At 38.9% G+C, this 19,944-nt stretch overlaps 1 protein-coding gene across 2 annotated transcripts in view; it reads right to left on the bottom strand.

Annotated features, from left to right (window-relative positions):
• The window catches only part of Epha6 (EPH receptor A6), an 882,350-nt gene that overhangs the window by 114,920 nt on the left and 747,486 nt on the right, over positions 1-19,944 (bottom strand). For both annotated transcript variants that reach the window (XM_021184474.2, XM_021184473.2), the window contains one exon: positions 1,807-2,016. In XM_021184474.2, coding sequence (XP_021040133.1) covers positions 1,807-2,016 — 210 coding nt within the window. The remainder of the gene's footprint in view (positions 1-1,806; positions 2,017-19,944) is intronic.

Genomic DNA, 19,944 nt, shown 5'->3' on the forward strand with positions numbered 1-19,944 from the left:
TCCCTCCCTCCCTCTCTCTCTCTCTCTCTTTCTTTCTTTTGATTTATTTATTATTATATGTAAGTACACTGTAGCTGTTTTTAGACACACCAGAAGAGAGCATCAGGTCTCATTACAGATGGTTGTGAGCCACCATGTGGTTGCTGGGATTTGAACTCAGGACCTTCAGGAGAGCAGTCTTAACCACAGCCATCTCTTTAGCCTCAGTGGTGCTCACCTTTAGTCCCAGCTCTCAGAACTTTGGGTTACCCACTAGTTTTATGAAGATATTTTTCTCGCTATTGGCTTCATATTTTAAAAAGCAATTAAATTGTTACTTAAAGTGTTATAAATATACAGACATTAGTACATATGTCCACGCTCAATGGGCTCATTAATTATTTTATTGTATTTTTTCATACATTGCATGTATAAAAAATTTTTAAAATATTACAATTAATATTTTATACAAATACAAAGTGTTAGGGTTGCATTTTTATTAATCCTAATAATTGGGATGTTATGGATTTATAAGTTGAAGAAAGAAAAAGGTTTTAGAAAAGTGAAAATAATTACAATATTTTCCAAATAGAAGATGGAGTTTGAGATATCAATTTTTCACTAAAATGACTAATGTATTTTAAGGTCCTATAGATTTTTTTATTTTCATAAAGTTTTTGGTTAAATTAAAAGAATAATGATTGGCTCTACCTTATACATCAGACTTGGAGATTAATTTACTTTCCACGGAACCCTATTTTATATTGAAATGTGAAAATGTTGACAAATTATCATAGGGGATTCCAATAAAAATACTAATAAGGACATAAATATTTTATCAATAGTGTCAAACTTCCATTTACCTTAAGGCTTATTGAATACAGTAAAACTTCAAAATAATTAATAGAAAATAAAATAAAGAGGAATTAATTAAAGGGGTACCATTTAAAAATTATTAGCATGGTTAAAAAGGGAAAAAGAATAAATATGTTTTGAGTAAGTTTTTTGCTTGCTTTTTCACTGAAGCTGTTTTAAATATCAAATGAATCAGTGGCCCGAATTTTAATAAACAAATGAGAGTCACAGTAAAACTTAACAGGATTATTATACTCCAATAGAGATGTTAAGACTCAGTTCTTTAAACAATATCCAAGGAGGTGAATACAAAGAATTGAGTGAGAGAATTCATAAATATTTAAGATATCCACCGTGAATTTGACATCATATTATTTAAGATGGTGCTTTGGGTTTAAAGCTTAAGCCTTTTCTTTCTAGATCCGTCCCCCTGAGTACTCTGAAAAATGCTTTAGAGTTAGAGTCTTTAAACATCGCCAAAGAAGCTTATGTCATTCATTTATAAGTGTGTATAGATCACCCCGTAACACTTAAAAAGAAGATATTTCTGAATCACTGGCTCCTTATTATCCTTGAAGTATTAGAGGCAATGTTGCTAAATATATAAAGAAGTATATTTAAAGAAGAACATGTATTGAAAGCTAAAATACCTCAGGCAAGGGCAGGTTTAATCCGAAGGAAGTCAAGCCACACATCTCCATGAAGGTCATAGAGTTCCAGCGTGTCAGGAGCCCAAAGACGAAATCTTAGAAGTGTGTGTGTGTGGTGATTATTATTATTATTTTAAAAGAACAGCAGCAGCAACAACGACCCTCGGAGCCTTCAAATATAGAAAATCCTTTTAACTGAGTAACATATCAGTTAGGAAAATAAGAAGTGAGGACATGAGACCGAGGAACCAGGAACAATTATTCTAACAGTGTTAAACAACTAAAAGTAAACACGGTGACGGAACAGGGCGCCGAAACTTACCGTTGTTGTATAAGCTGCTTCCGGATCATCTTCCAGCACTCGGGAGAGACCAAAATCAGAGACCTTGCATACTAAGTTGCTGTTCACCAGTATGTTCCTCGCGGCTAGATCTCGATGAACGTATCCCATGTCAGAAAGATACTTCATGCCTGACGCGATGCCCCTCAGCATGCCGACCAACTGGATGACGGTGAAGTGGCCATCATGCTTCTGTGAGAGAATCACACCTATTAGATGCCTGATCTTAATAGAGTGTGCATACATATATATGTAGTAAATTGAACCACAAACGAATCGTACAGGATATATTGGTGAGACAACATCAATTCAGCTGACCACTGCCGGTCTTCATAACAAAATATGAGACCTTGTTTGATATTTAAGGATGGAATAAGAAGCTAACTAGAGGTGATGAAGAGCCAAGCTAAACAAGGACAGAGGACAGCAAGCCATGTCTACTTCCAGAAAAAAACTATGCCAACTTTTTTTTTTTAAGAAGAGCAAACTGAAGTAAAATGGTGTGAGAGAAAAGTGTGGAGAATACACAATGGACATTCTGCATTTATAAGCCTCTCTGGGGCAGCACAAGTAGACAGGAGGGCACCAAAGCCTGAGATTTGGAGAAATTCATGTGGTATTTAGAAATAATATATATATATATAGGTATATATATATATATATATATATACATAGGCCAAGGCTAGGTCATTCAAAAAAAAAACCACATGAAGATATATAAACAAAAAATGGATTTAGAAAAGCTGTAGACAAAATAGAATAACACAAGTAGACAAAAAATAACTAGATTTTGTTTTCAATTATTTTGGACAAATATAAAATAATGTATTTGAAGTTCTTGGCTAGAAGAATTATACCATATACTGCAATGTGAATAATAAAACAGACAATAATCAATACATTACATCTTATCCTTCCACCTAGAGTTCAGGACAATGCATAATTTACAAAACAGGAAAAGCAGTCCAGTGGTATTCTGTGCAAAATGCAAGGACAAGCAAAGCCAAATACAGGCAGTAGTCTTGGTATCAGATGACATGTGAATAGAAATAAAAGTAATGTATATTAATTTATTTAATTGTTTGGAGAGTGTTATCATCAGTGAGTTACAGAGAAGCATAAAGGATTCCAGTCATTTTAATATATTGGGCCAACTTAATTTATGAATGATATTAAAAGTAGATTTATATAGTAAGAAACTAAGGCAATATTATCTTATATAGTAGAAGCATACATAAAGATAATTACATTTTTTCTATGTTACAAGCTGTTGTCATGAATGTTTGATAAAAACCACAGAGTCACTTAGGCACAGGGTGATGAGACCCAGCGAATCCCTCATAGGGACACAGCCTCTTCTACTAGGCTGACCCATTGGTTATGTAGAAGAATAAGCTTACATTACCAATGGTGCAAACTTGGCTTTACATATCAAATCTCTCTGATAGCTCTCAGATTGTATCTCCACATTCAAATTGGAGTAAAGGGAAGAAGCTTTTCTTAAACAAAGCATCCTCACAGAAACTGTGTCCATTAAAGCAGGCTCTGCTGTATAATTAATGTACAAGAGATAACATAGCAATGAAAATCCTTGGTGTTATTAGCTCTTTATGTTTCCAATCCATCTTTGTAGGCAGTCCACTATTAGAGTGAATCGGCCTCTTCGATCATGTGTTCTACCTAACTCTCTTCTATTAGGAATTTCAAAACTTGAGAATTGAAAACATAAATTCTATTTTCTGGAAAGGACTACACTACACTTTAAAAGGTAATTCTTCTTTCTTAGGAAGTAAAGTTCTGTCAGCTCATAGTTACTGTCAGGCAGAACTTCTAAACAGGAGGAAGAGTTCCTGGCCCATCTGTGGAAAAAAAAAAGCCTCATTCCTTTCTCTGTACAAGTGTAGTGATCCAACCCCGAGTTTTAAAAGACTCACATATAAAATATACAAACAACTCTTGGATTGTTTTAATAATTCTTTATAGTTAGTGAGTCTTGGTTATTATTACATAAAGTTTTACCATGTCAATGTATCAGAAATTTTGTTTTTTGAAAAAATCTGTTGATAATCTAAACACCTGTATCTATAAAGGGAAATAGTTATACAAGGTCACGTGGAAATGTAGGTTCCAATCTAACCTGAGAATGCCACAAAAACCAAAATTATTATTTTAAACACATTTTAAAATTAGTAATAGTGAACTTCATTAGGACGTTATCATGCATATGTGTAATATATTTTGTTGATATTTACCCTCGTATTACTTATGTGAGACACTTGCATTCTATCTCATTTCTGGTCCCCCCACTAATCTCTTATATTTTTGCTTGTGAGCCTAGCCTTTAATGGCTGAGCCATCTCTCCAGCCCCCCTACTAATCTCTTTAACCTCCCTTCGACATTAATAATTTTATGTTTTTGTTAATTTCCCTTTCATTTCTTAAATTCTATATATGCAAGAAATTTATGTGTCTAAGACTGGACAGTGGTGTGTGTGTGTGTTTGTGTGTGAATGTGTGTGTGTGTGTTTATGTAATGTTGATACTGGATGTCCATCATTTAAAAGATCCTTATTTTTGGGCCAAGGCACTCACTGGATCCACAACTCACTGACTCAGCCACACTGGCTGATCAGTAAGCTACATGGATCCTCCCAGCTCTGCTCCTGTTGCCTTAGGTTTGCATGTGTGCACCCTGCACATTTTATATGTGTTCTGGAATTGTAAACTCAGATCCTTTATACAGGCATTTTACCAGATGAACCATCTTTCCCCTTCTAATACTATCTAACTTTGCTTAACAGGATAGTCCTTACTTCCATCCACATTCTGGAATAAATTACATTGGTTTCATTCTTGTTTAATCGATGAAGAATGCACAATTACATAGGCCACATTTTTTCTTCTGTGCATCCATCACTGGGCTCCTATGCTGACTCCATGTGGCTCTACTATGAATTGTGCTGTGATGAAGGGCATACACGGATCTCTATTTTATTGCTGCCTTAGATTCCTTCAGATTGTAACACGTGAGTAAGTTACATGGCATTTCAATTTCTGGGTGTTTGAGGAACATCTTTACTGATCCTTCATAATGGCTGGACTAGTTTACATACCCACCAATCCCATTATCAAGTCTTCACCAATGTAGCATCATGTTCTTTTCAACAGCTTAGTAACCCAGAGTTCCCATAGCATGACACTCAGCCTTTGACAGCACACAGCATTAATAGAGCTTAAGATTTTTTCCCATGACCCTCATGAGAATCATCGCATATCCACCATCACATCCCCGCTATGCCCGGTAGTCCCACTACGCTATGCAACCACTAAGCTACTTTCTATCCTCCTGGGATTTTGCCTGCTCTCAATATTTTCCAATCAGAAACATGCAGCTTTTTATAGCTGACTTCTTGCATGTTGTAGCCTAATGTTTCCAAGACTTTTTCACATTGTAGCAGATAATCAGTGTTTTATCTCTGTATTGTTACTTTTTATTTCTTTTGTATTCACTGAAAGTTGATGAACACTTGAATTCTTCTATGTTTTAGTGATTGTGTGTGTGTGTGTTTAATGGATCATTTTAATATTGTTACAAAAACACTTGAAGAGATTTGGATTAACTGCTTTCCTATCAACTGCGTGGCAATTTGTGTTCTAACAATCACAAGCAGTGGCATTTAAAAACGGAGATGCTGGTTTGTGAAAATAACCTGAACTACTTTGTACTGTTGTTTCAGAGGCTACACAATGTTCCTTATTAATTTCTAATTCATTTGACCAATTCTTTCTGAGTCCATGGAGTCAAAACGATTTTCATAATAACAATATGACAAATCTCTGCTTGTTACCACTAAGCTTATATTTGTGTGAATGGTACAAAACCCTGATAGATAAAAGGTCAGGTGACTAATATAAATCAAGGTAATAACACCCAAGTAAAAACTGATTGCTATTGTTATGTTCTCCTTTGCTACATGTTGAGAAAGTTAAAAACAGCCTTTTAAAAAAATTGTCCTTGGTATATTCGTGGAACATTAGTATTTCTAGATTTTGTCTGGGATTATATAATCTCAAGATCAACACTTGTGAGATAGACTAAAGGCAGGACTAAGCATGATGGCCATTTAAATGGCGGCACATTAAAAATATATGTCTTCATTCTTTAAGGCAATCAACAAAATAGACAAACTCTTGACAAAACTAACTGAAAGGCAGAGAGAGAGAGAGAGAGAGAGAGAGAGAGAGAGAGAGAGAGAGAGAGAGAGAGAGAGAGAGAGAAAGAGAGAGAGTACAAAATTAACAAAATCTAAATGAAAAGGAAGACATAAAAATTGACACTGAAGAAATTCAAAGAATCATTAGGTCTTACTTCAGAAGCTTTTACTCCACAAAATTAGAAATTCTAAATGAAATGGATGATTTTCTAGACAGATACCAAGTCAAAGCTAAATCAAGAGCAGGTAAACAATCTGAATAGTATTTTAAACACTAAGGAAATAGAAGCAGTTATTAAAAATCTCCCAATCAAAAAAAAAAAATCCCAGAGCCAAATGGTTTTAGTGCAGAATTCTACCAGAGTTCCAAAGAAGAGCTAATACTAATACTCTTCAACCTATTCCACAAGATAAAATGGGAGGAACACTGCCAAACTCATTCTATGAGGCCACAATCACCTTGATATACAAAGACTCAACAACGAAAAAGAATTTCAGACAAATTTCCCTTATGAATACTGTTGCAAAAAACTCCATTAAATACTCGCAAACCGAATTGAAGAACACATCAAAGTCACCATCCACCATGATCAAGTGACTTAGTGTTGCTAGAAGTGATCTGTTTGCACCCGGGGAGTGAATGTAAAATCAGAGCTCACACAAGCGAGCAGTGGAATCTGGTAAGTCATGGTTTTGTGGGAAATCCACAGCCATTTAAGACAGATGGGAACTGCCTAGTGGATTCCTTGTTATTTGTGTTGATTCTTTTTCTTTTTCTAATGGCAAGCCCAAAACTAAAATCTTGTTATTTCAAAAAATATAGGTAAATATAAAAATAAAATAAAGGTAAGGTCCAAAATTAAATATTATTACATATTAAATTAGATATTTAAATAATGAAATATTATTTGGGTCAACATATCTTATTTGCTACCACATTTGCCTGGGGAAAATACACAACATTTATAAATCACTATAAACGTGTAACAATCTTAAATCTTACAGGTATGTTTCCATTTAATTCTCAAAATAACTATGCGAGATAAGTGGAGCTAGGATTGCCATCATGTACCAGTGGAACTAGCGTTTATAAATACTATACAGCAGAGCTTTGTAAACTATGGGTTGTAGCTCATGGGATTATGTAATTGGGTCTGGGGTCGGGAATATTAGAAAGTAAACTTTCTAATAGTAGAAAGTTTAGGGCGATGCAATGCCAAAAAATTAATTAAAAACAATTGTGAGGAAAATCCAGGTGTTTTCAGCTCAGGTTGCATTGTTGGGACTTTGCTTCAGAACTGGCTCTGAACACACATGTGCACTTTGCAATGTGCATGCTGTGATGACATGAAGTACCAAGGGATCACAGCCGCTTGAAATACATTAGCTCCGTTATAAAACTTGGATGTTAGGAACTGCAGGGTTTCTGCTGAACATGTGACGTTTTCTGCTGTTATGAAAACATAATGCTTTAATTATGAAAAACAAAGACAACATTTTCTTGTGTAATTCTTCAGCACATAACTATCAAATTGATATACTTCTAGATTGTATTATATTAGAACCGTTGAGTTTGCTAATTGAAGAGTAGAGGTGAGATTCCTAAAGAAAATCATTTGATGAATAGTAGTTTGGAATTAGAACAGAGTTTTTAATAATAATTGAAATGGTGCTAAATGTACTGCCATTTTAGATTACATATTTGTACAAAGTAGCACCCTCAGTATTGATAATTCTGAATTGAAATATTGATGAACTACTGAAATCATTAAAGATGCTTTGTGTCCTATATTTTCAAGTATCAGTAAAGGCTCAATTATTCTAAAATATTATCAGTTAAAAATTATTTTAAAATAATGTGTATGTATTATGTGTATGTATGTACATGCATATGAGTGTGTGAATATAGGCCTGCACAGGCCATGCTATACTTGTGGATGACAGAAGACAATTCAAGTGTTTGTTTTTCCCTTCTACATTAATGGAGGCAGGATGTCTTGTTCATGTCAGTAGTCAGCAGGGTGTCTGGCCTATGAGCACCTGAGCTCATGCCTCTGCCTCCCATCTTGTCAGAGAACTCCTATGATTAGAGACAAATGTTAGCACATCTGAGTTTATGAGGGTTTCAGGAAGCCAAACTCATTTCACTATACTTGTACAACAAGAGATATCCCCTCTGAGCAGTCCTCTCCAACCCCCAGCATTAACATATAACTCCTTCTTTAAAAATGTATTTATTTATTTTATGTGTATGAGTGCTTTACCTGTATGTATGTGTGAGCACCATGTGCATGCCTGGTGCCTGTAGAGGTCAGAAGACACCACTAGAACTGGAGTTAGTAATGGTAGAGTCACCACGTGGGTACTTGGAACTGAGCCCAGATCCTCTGAGAGAGCAAGTGCTGTAAACCATAGAGCCATTGCTTCAGATTCCATGTCCTAATTCTTTATGTGTACACAAATGTTCATATGCACCTCATTAGTGTGCCCATTTCCATTTGTCTTTAAAACTAATGAGATCGTGCGTGGAAAAGGAGCTGATTTCAACCACCAATTTCTTCATGATTCGTTATTAGTAAATGGTTAAATGGTTGGTTTCTATACCTGTTTTTATATACACACATACCTAAAGTTATATAAAAGTTTCTGGGGTGAGAGAAATTGTGAGTAGAAATAATTAAGAAGGCCTGACTATGTAAGCATACATTCTGGTGTATTAGAATTGTCAGAAAAAGAGCTAATCGTGTCTTCACCTAGCCTAGGATAGTTTGGACAGCACTATTTGGAATAATAAAGAATGCCATAAAAAGACCTCTGAGAGTATTGAACTAAAAACAAGCAAGCAAGAACGTTGCAGGACCTGTCTCAAAAAACAAAAAAAACGAGAGAGAGAGAGAGAGAGAGAGAGAGAGAGAGAGAGAGAGAGAGAGAGATTGAGAGAGAGAGAGAGAGAGAGAAGAACGTTACAGGAAAATCAACAGAGGCTATTCTATTCATCTCTGTCTGGCTAAGAGGAGTAGCCTCATTTATTCACACATGAGACGTTATAGGACATTTTTCTCCAGAAATAATGTAACTCTTCTCCTAACAAAATCTGTTTCCCTTTTTCTATTCCTTGATGACATCACTTTTACAAATTCAGTTCAGAACTTTTCTTTCTTGAATATGGTGTGTAGTTAATAAAGAGTGAATTTAAACAAGTTTTTTGTTTTGTTTTTTTTGTTTTTGTTTTTTTAGCATCTAGTGGGGATACTGATGGCAACTGCTGCTATAATCCCATTGTTCTATATAAAACAGATTGTTATCTTAAGGCTGGTCATGAGTCGTAGCCCTTTTATGTAGCACTTGTATGACAGCATCCACTATACTGCCATCCATAGTGTAGTGCTTGATAAATATTAATTCAAATTCAATTGAATTGTTTACGAGGGGTGGAGAGAAGTCTGGGAACACTGAAATTTAATATCTTTGGGCTTCCTACTGCAGATTAATCAAAAGGAAACTGTGATTTTTTTTTTTATATATGACATATGATTTCTTTCCCAAAACGGAGATCCAAATGAAAGCAATTGAAGGTGGCATCTTTATATGATGAATTTGGAACTCAGTGACTAGAATTCTGTTTGTTTTTACCTGGCTTTTTCTTTGCTTTCTCATTCTGACTGCTGAGAAACAGGGAGTTTACCCTCTAACTGACAGGAAGGGTGAGCCCAATTGGAAGGGTTTGCTGAAAGCTATACATAATAATGACTGCTATTCTGAAAGCTGCAGAGAGTTCCATCAAGCCTTCCCTCAGACCCTGGGGCACAGCATCCTCTAGATCTAAGCTGTCACTGGCATGTCACATCATCTCTGCAGCAACTCCAGCTGTTTTGATGGTTCTCAAGGCCCCCTCCCCCCCCCTTTTAGTGAGGTGCACCCATAGATATGTTAGCTTTTTCAATGCTTATTCTTCTTAGAGTTCAGGTATCTGGCCTGAGTTTAGAACAAATATTGGATTAAAGCGTCATGCTATAGGAAGCTACCATATAATTATGTGCTAAGTTTTGCTTTTTGATAAATATATGGAGGCCCTAATAATACTGAAGTCTTATACTGTCATTGCCTAACATTCTTCAGAGATAGAGCAAGATGCAATGCTTCCATCATGAATATGAAATTGTGACTCCCCTTTATCTTTAGTCCCCCATCCTTGTTTTGATCCATCTTTTTTATTCACCCTTAAAACTGGTACCAACTTAAATGCTGGGCTTATACAGTTACCCCATTAAGGAATATTGACTTTTTTTCTTCCCTTGAGCTTTTCATGACAAATTTAATCTTTCAGATGGCGTTTTACACAAATCCATGCCCCAAGACAATACTCTTCAAGTGTCTACTGTGGGACAATGATTGCTCTGGTTGACAGAGGTTGACATGAAAACCCAAACCGAGAGCAGTTTCTGTGTAGGAAATAGGAGACAGAAGACTAGAAAAGAAATAGTAAAAAAAATAAGTGAAGTCATTTTAAATAATGGTGGTAAAACAAATACCACAGAATGATTCGGAAGAGAATGGCATACTGGAGTCTGTGGACAGTTATTAGCACACACCAATGTCTGAGATAAAAAATGATTAGTTTGGCAAGATAAGGGAAAGCCAGACAGGCTGGAGTCTCTTGCATTCAAAGCACAAGAGGTACTAAAAAGGTTGACAAGGTAAAGTCAGGGAGATCCATGAGAGTTAGCATAGCTTAAAGTCTATTCAAAATAGAAGAAGGAAAGGAGAAGCTGGAGTATGATTTCATAGTAAGTGAAAACGCTACATGTGGTGTGAGTGGATGGTACCACCAGACAGAAGACCTGGTAAGGTAGAAGCAGGTTCAACTCCCCAGAATTCTCATACTTGAGAACAGCAGACATTAAAACCAACTCCTGACCAGGGTCTATCTGTCCTGGAACAAAAAATCAAAACACCCCATTGAGACAGTCATGACAACTGATCACATAGCATAAAAACTTGCAATCCTCCATGCTAGTTAGGCTTCATGTATTTAACCAATGAGTTTCCCTTCCTTGGCATCCCTTCCTACAAAAGGTATTTAATCTCTGGTTCACCCTGGGTAAAATGTATGCATTCACCTCCACCATGAATAAAACAGTTTGGACAAGCAAGTGCTGTCTCCCTCATCAAGGATTGCTGCAGGGGGTTGGGGAGGTTGGCCTTCCTCACAAAGAGCCTCTCCTTAATCTTCCAGAGAAGGCCTCTCTTTCAGCCCCTTCCTACTTTTGGAACTCACTGGGAACCAAACCGATTCCCTATCCCAGGCTCAGCCATCCCCTTCCTGCCTGGTGTGTAGGTAGGGAAAGCTCAGACCTTTGGACCCACATTTCCAACTTCTTGAGGTCCCCCTGTGGCTTCTGGGTACATAGGAGATTGAGAACCACAGCATCCACCTCGGATCCCAGTGTTTTTTCACCCAGAAGAACATGGGCTGAGACTCCTATCATAGATTAAGTTCTGTCTTCCCTGAGCTACCCAGCAAAGCAGGCACACAAACTGTATGATAGTTTGTATATGTTTGGCTCAGGGAGTGACACTATTAGAAGGCATGGCCCTTTTGGAGGAGGTGTGGCTTTTGGAGTAGGTGTGTCACTGTGGGTCTGGAATTTAAGACCATCTTTCTACCTGCCTGGAAGCAATTTTCCACTAGCAGCCTTCAGATGAAAATTTAAAACTTTCAGCTCTGCCTACACCATGCCTGCCTAGATGCTGCCATGCTCCCACCTTGTTGATAATGGACTGAACCTCTGAACCTGTAAGCCAGCCCCAAATATATGTTGTCCTTTATAAGACTTGCCTTGGTCATGATGTCTGTTCACAGCAGTAAAACGCTAAGATAGACCAACACCTTTTTTAAATTTTCATGTGTATAGTGGAAGCAGAGATAAGTTGGGAAGTTATTAAGATAATTCAAGAGAAAGAACCTGGCTTGAATGAAGTTCCAAATTTATTTTAGAAGCTGTCCAACAAAGCCTGTGATTACGTGAACAGAAGAGAACACTGGTTAGGAAGTTGATTGCTTCTATGGGATAGACTTACCTTGTCATGCTTACATGAGTGTTTATCCATACACTCTAAGGGCCTAGCACCAAGACTGGCAAGCAATAAACACTCAAGACAAATCCAATGAAATAAATGACTGAATGCATTTTTCTCGTAGAGAGAGAAGCTATTCAAATCTGCAGTAAGCAGTAAAATATGTTTTTTGAACTATTTTTTTTCGTAGAAAGTTAACTTTGCTAGGGCTTTACCTAAGGATATCATATGCGAACAAGCTTTGAAATGCTGATCATACTTAAAGATATCTCCACTTTTGAAAACAAGATGCTTTGACTATAAGTAACAGATCTTTACATTTCTGCTACACAGTTAGAAAGAGGGGAATAAATATCATCTAATATTTCTGCTTTGTATTTTAGGGGGTTGTTAATGAAGAACCTTGGTGATATTGAGCCTATACCAACTGAATAGCATTAGGGAGTACGAAAGATCTGAGTACTGTAGTATAAATCAATGTTCTCAAGCTCTCGCTGAAAAATGTTCAATACTCTGTAAAAGGTAGATCATTCTAGTGATTCATGACCCATAAAGGTTAACTATGAGTGATAACATTACACCCAGTTGATGGCAAGCTAGTTCTTTGAGCAGTATTACTAAAGTTACATATTATTCTTTGAACATATTTATAGAGGACCCAATTTTCAGCACAAGGTCTTGGCTATCTATAATGAATAAATCACACAGACAATAAAATAAACCCTATTGGATAATGACACTGTATGGTCTAAGAAAGAAGTTACTAAGTTTGGTTCATGTGTATGTTAGAAGCACTTTTTTGGGTTCACCTACTCCAAGTTACCTGAAATGGTTGCAACCTTTTAAAAACATACACAGTGGAATTCTCTTTCAGTCAAAAATGAATAATGTCACCTTCCAGTAGGTGCCAGCACCAGGTCACCTTGGGCACAGAGTCGGAGGACACCCCCAAGGTCCCCTAGAGGACTCTCCACGTGATCTTAGGACCAACGGTGAGTGGAACACAACTTCTGTTCCAATCCAATCTCGCGGACCTGAGACAGCATTAGGGAAGCAGAAAAGCCAGCCTGACCAGGATCACAAATCTCTTCTGGTTGGGGCCAGCACTGGGTCACCTGGGCGCAGAGTCGATGGACACCCACAAGGTCCCTAGAGGACAGCTTCTGAGGCAGACTCCGTTTCAGGCTCCAGACATCCGGGCACATTCCCTGCCAGAGGACAGGTGTCCGCACCGTCCAGGAGGGCTTTGCTGGAGCACCTGGGGGCGCCATCTTGGTACCTGGATCCCTCTGAGACCAGTCTGCGTATGTGAGAGTGTGGAATACAGAAGCTAACAGCTTCTGGGACAGGCCCTGTTTCGGGCCTTCATCTTCTGCCAAGAGGCAGGTGTGAAAACCAGATATCTGTGCACCTTCCCTGTAAGAGGAGAGCTTGTCTGCAGAGAGTGCTCTGACCACTGAAACTCAGAGGAGAGAGGTAGTCACCGAGGTTTGCTGATAGAGGCTAACAGAATCAGGAGAGGAACAAGCTCTAACCAGAGACAACTATAACAACTAACTCCAGAGATTACCAGATGGCAAAAGGCAAATGCAAGAATCTTACTAACAGAAACCAAGACCTCTCACCATCATCAGAATGCAGCACTCCCACCTCGCCCAGTCCAGGGCACCCCAACACACCCGAAAAGCTAGAACGGGATTTAAAAGCATATCTCATGATGATGGTAGAGGACATCAAGAAGGACTTTAATAACTCACTTAAAGAAATACAGGAGAACACTGCTAAAGAGTTATAAGTCCTTAAAGAAAAACAGGAAAACACATCAAAACAGGGGATGGAAATGAACAAAACCATACTAGACCTAAAAAGGGAAGTAGACACAATAAAGAAAACACAAAGTGAGGCAACGCTGGAGATAGAAACCCTAGGAAAGAAATCTGGAACCATAGATGTGAGCATCAGCAACAGAATACAAGAGATGGAAGAGAGAATCTCAGGTGCAGAAGATTCCATAGAGAACATCGGTACAACAATCAAAGAAAATGCAAAATGCAAACAGATCCTAAGTCAGAACATTCGAAAATCCAGGACACAATGAGAAGACCAAACCTACGGAAAATAGGAGTAGATGAGAATGAAGATTTTCAACTTAAAGGGCCAGCAAATATCTTCAACAAAATTATAGAAGAAAACTTCCCAAACTTAAAGAAAAAGATGCCCATGAACATACAAGAAGCCTACAGAACCCCAAATAGACTGGACCAGAAAAGAAATTCCTCCCAACACATAATAATCAGAACAACAAATGCACTAAATAAAGATAGAATATTAAAAGCAGTAAGGGAAAAGGGTCAAGTAACATATAAAGGCAGGCCTATCAGAATTACACCAGACTTTTCACCATAGACTATGAAAGCCAGAAGATCCTGGACAGATGTTATACAGACACTAAGAGAACACAAATGCCAGCCCAGGCTACTATACCCGGCCAAACTTTCAATTACCATAGATGGAGAAACCAAAGTATTCCACGAAAAAACAAAATTCACACATTATCTTTCCATGAATACAACCCTTCAAAGGATAATAACAGAAAAAAAAAAACAATACAAAGACAGAAACCACATCCTAGAAAAAGCAAGAAAGTAACCCTTCAACAAACCAAAAAGAAGACAGCCACAAGAACAGAATGCCAACTCTAACAACAAAAATAAAAGGAAGCAACAATTACTTTTCCTTAATATCTCTTAATATCAATGGACTCAATTCCTTAATAAAAAGACATAGACTAACAGACTGGCTACACAAACAGGACCCAACATTNTNCTGCTTACANGAAACNCATCTCAGGGAAAAAGACAGACACTACCTCAGAGTGAAAGGCTGGAAAACAATTTTCCAAGCAAATGTTCTGAAGAAACAAGCTGGAGTAGCCATTCTAATATCGAATAAAATCAATTTCTAACCCAAATTTATCAAAAAAGACAAGGAGGGACACTTCATACTCATCAAAGGTAAAATCTTCCAAAAGGAACTCTCAATTCTGATTATCTATGCTCCAAATTCAAGGGCAGCCACATTCATTAGTGACACTTTAGTAAAGCTCAAAGCACACATTGCACCTCACACAATAATAGTGGGAGACTTCCACACACCACTTTCATCAATGGACAGATAGTGGAAACAGAAATTATACAGGGACACAGTGAAAATAACAGAAGTTATGAAACAAATGGATCTAACAGATATCTACAGAACATTTTATCCTAAAACAAAAGGATATACCTTCTTCTCAGAACCTCATGGTATCGTCTCCAAAATTGACCATATAATTGGTCACAAAATAGGCCTCAACAGATACAAAAATATTGAAATTGTCCTATGCATCCTATCAGATAACCATGGACTAAGACTGATCTTCAATAAGAATATTCATGTAGAAACTGAACAACACTCTTCTCAATGATACCCGGGGATCCACCCCATAATCAGCTTCCAAACGCTGACACCATTGCATACACTAGCAAGATTTTGCTGAAAGGACCCTGATACAGCTGTCTCTTGTGAGGCTATTCTTGGGCCTATCAAACACAGAAGTGGATGCTCAGTCAGCTTTTGGATGGAACACAGGGCCCCCAATGGAGGAGCTAGAGAAAGTACTCAAGGAGCTAAAGGGGTCTGCAACCTTGTAGGTAGAACAACAATATGAACTAACCAGTACCCCCAGCGCTTGTGTCTCTAGGTGCATATGTATCAGAAGATGGCCTAGTGGGCCATCAGTGGAAAAAGAGGCCCATTGGTCTTGCAAACTTTATATGCCTAAGTACAGGGGAACTCCAGGGCCAAGAAGAGGGAGTGCGGGGGGGAGGTCATGGGGGACCTTTGGGATAGCATTGGAAATGTAAATGAAGAAAATACCTAATTAAAAAAAAAGGAAATAAAAAAGTAAGGGGCTGATTTCCTAAATTGAATAATAAATCTTTAGGACAGCTATTCCTAATGACTCATTCAGAACACTGAAATAAGTCAACAAGTGGGTTAAAAGCTAAAGCAAATTTGTTGGTTTTATAGAAGTGTTGGAGGCAGACACTGAGCCATAAGCCAAAGTTATTTTGTTAAACGGCCATAGTATCTGATCACATCCCAATAAGGTTCTCTTTAGTCATAGATTGTTGGGAGCTATTAAGACAACACTATTGTCCTGATCTCTGAATTGGGCCTGCCCCTGAGAAGAAAAGGGGGTCAAAAGTGTGCTACCCACCCACTGCTCCGAGAACAACCACAGATTGTTCCAGCCCTAAGTCAGCGCTGGATGTCCTGACCTCAAGATGTACCCTGATTCCTCCAAGTTCCTGCTTCCCCATGTAGTTGCCAAAAGAAAAAGTTCTGCTGCCCCATCCCTCCTGCTGAGAAGTACTTCCTCTTTTTCTGCTGCCCCATCCCTCCTGTTGAGGTGCATTTCCACTGCCCCAGTCCTCCTGCTGAGAAGTACTTCCCCTTTTGCTTGTGCATTTAAACCTTGAGCCTTGCTAATACAGTGGGACCTTGATGCTACTCAGACTGCTTCCGTGTCGTTCTTGCACTTGGTGTCTGTCTCTCCCTCCCCCCATTTGGTTCTTAGGAGAAGGTTCCCTCGAGACTCTCGAATAACTGGACCTGGTGGACGGGTCAATAGATCCCTGAAGTGCTCAGCATCCTTCTGAGAAGCTCCTCTGTGTAGTGGGTAGCAATTAAGACTGAGACTCACAGCAGCCAGCCAGAGTGTAGAGAACAACTGTCTGTGGAGAGCTCAGACACAAATGGAACACACATATTGTATTTCCTCCTTGTGAGGCTCAGGGAACATTAGGGAACATAGAGCTGAGAGATTGTAAAAGCCAGAGTTTGGGGAGCATCAGGACAGAGTGTCTTCTGGGCATGACAGGATCATTACACTCATGAACTCAGAGCAGGTGAACCTTCTAGAAGGCAACATTCCAGAAGGTACAGGGGAAGGGCTCACAAGGCTCTATTCCCTGCCTGGGGAAAGGTTGACAGTTGATGGCTGCTTGGAGAGAGAAGTCAATTTTCCCTAGTGGTGTTGTCCATAGTAGACTTACTATGCCCCTGTTCAACATCCCACACCCATAAGCAAATGGGCAGTATTAATTTGATTTGGTAAGATACATAAGCAAGAGACTAGAATATGTACTTGTGGTGTGTGGGAAGGATGGTAGAGGAGTTGGGGGCACTGAGTAGGGAGTGGATAAGATAAAAATACATCATATTAAGCATCAAATTCTATGGGGGTGCCCAATCCTAACTGATACATTTGTGATGCAACCCCTATATACAGGGTTCAGGGAAAGTGACTGAAGAAGGGGACAAAAGATTTTAACAATCCAGAGGGTGAGGATGACTGTTGCTAGATAGCATTCTTCAGATATGACAGGGGAAATGAACCCATGAAATCTCAACAGTATGATTGCCTGAACAAAACTGGCATGATGTCAACAAGAGTTAACTTGCCGTCATGGACACTGAAATCCCATATGGTTCCACCCTAGATGAAAATCTCTGAAGGTTGTGGTGGGGCATGCCAGGAGGATTTGCTGAAGGAGGCAGAGGTAGGAGGATCACAAGTTTGAGGCCAGCTTGGGTTACACATTTCTCTTTATGATGCTATGTGTTGCTTGCAGACAGGAGCCTAACATAGCAGCCCTTTGGGATTCTCCACCCAGCAGCTGACTCACACAGATGCAGACACCCACAGACAAACATTGGACTGAGGTCGGGAACCACTGTGGGAAAGTTAGGGGAAGCATTGAAGACCCTCAAGGAGATGGCAACCCCACAGGAAAACTAACCTGGACCCCTGGGAGCTCCCAGAGAGCCCACTGGGCCAACAACCAAAGAGCCCACAGGGCCTGCTCAGACAGGACACGTATGTAGCAGAGGGCTGCCTTGTCTGGCCTCAGTGGGAGAGGATGAGCCTAATCCAGCAGGGACTTGATGCCACAGGGTGGGGACATATGGGTAGGGGGGTACCCTCTCAGAGGTGAAGGAGAGGGGAATGGGTGAACAATTCTGCCAGGAGGAACTGGGAGAGGGGGCAACATTTGGGATGTAAACAAATAAATAATTTTTTAAAAAAAGAAAAGAAAAAAAAAAGATAATCTCCAGATGGCCAATGGCTGCTGTGAGAGGGGAAAATCAGTCTCTGCCGGGGAAGAGAAGTGATCCTACGAAGGTTGATCAGTTCAAAGTAGTTAACCCGAGACACATGCAGGTCTGAGAAACAGCGGACTCAATAGGTGGTATATACAAGCATGCATATATACATATGTACTTGCCTGGGCCAGCAGGGCCTTGGTGGGGACAGAATGCCATGGTTCCTGCCCCTGGGACAGGGCCAGCAGACATGGGCCTCCAGGAATGTCAATGGCTTCCATGGGCATAAGGCTTGTTTGTATAATCATGTACATATTTTACATTCCTCCTGTTGATGTCAATGTCTCCATGATAATCAGACAGCAGGAGTCTAAGAGGTGAAGGTGTAGCTAATGTCTCATCAATGCAGTAAAAGCTGGGACCTTCAAGATAGCCCATAAGGCTGTGGAGATGAACTCTAAAACATGAGTTCGAAAATATATAATTTCTTAACTATGCAAAAATATTAGAATGCACTACACATTATATAAGGAGCCTTAAAGATCTACAGGAACAGAGGCAGCTATACTGAGTCATCTTTTCAGAAAGATACAAAGGTAGGAAGATACAAAGGCAGGCAGATTCCTGAGTTCAAGGTCAGCCTGGGACACAGCAATGTTAGGCCCAGGTATGGTAGAAATGGTAATTTCAGGACGGGCCACACCCAGCATCTGTGTGTTACAGAGTTAGGCAGATCTCTGAATTCTTTTGCAATGTTAAAAGAAAATGTGTGCTTGTTGTTTCCTAAGAATTAAGGGGCTGGGGTCTTGGGATGCTGATTCATAGGAGAATCAAAAGGAAATCAAAAGGAAACCTGGAATAAATAACTAAATTGATATGTAAATTAAAAAGTGGGCTTTTCATCTACAAAGGAGTACACAGGGCTCCAGCTGCAAACGTAACAGAGGATGGCCTTGTCATGCATCAATGGAAGGAGAGGCCCTTGGTCCTACCAAGGCTCAATAGATGCCCCAGTATAGGGCAGGGAGGTGGGAGTGGGTGGGTGGGTGGAGGAACACCCTCATAGAAGCAGGGGGAGGGAGAATATGATAGGGTGTTTCCAGGAGGAAGGGAAACCGGAAAAGGGGATAATATTTGAAATGTAAATAAAGAAAATATGCAATAAAAAAATTGTGGACAGACCAAAGTCTGTGTGATATGAGTTAAGAAAAAAGCAGTAACAGTTCTTCTTTAGAATGTTTCTCTGTGAGAGCCAAGATATCTAGAGATTTCTGGAGAGCAAACCCAGCTCTTTAAGAATGTTTTCTAACAGGATTTCTGACTTGGTCAGATCCCAAGAATTACTTAGAGAGCTGACACAGCTCTTTTTGAGTGTTTTCTATCAACTATGCAGAGGCTTTCTGGAGCAAACACGGCTCTTTTAGAATTTTCTCGACTTTCTGATTTTGATTGGAAAGCTCAAAAATTACTTTTGGAATTTTTTCTAACAGGATTTCTGCGTTGGTCAGAAGATCCAATATATATATATATATCAGCTTTCCTAAAATTGGTCAGAAATCCATGAGCTATCCAGAGAGCTTTTAGAATTTTTACTAGCAGAGAGAGCTGTCTCAACCAGAGAGTCAGGATTTCTGCGTTGGTCAGAAGATCCAATATATATATATATATCAGCTTTCCT

This window comes from Mus caroli, chromosome 16 (assembly GCF_900094665.2).
Source record: "Mus caroli chromosome 16, CAROLI_EIJ_v1.1, whole genome shotgun sequence".
Lineage (NCBI taxonomy): Eukaryota > Metazoa > Chordata > Mammalia > Rodentia > Muridae > Mus > Mus caroli.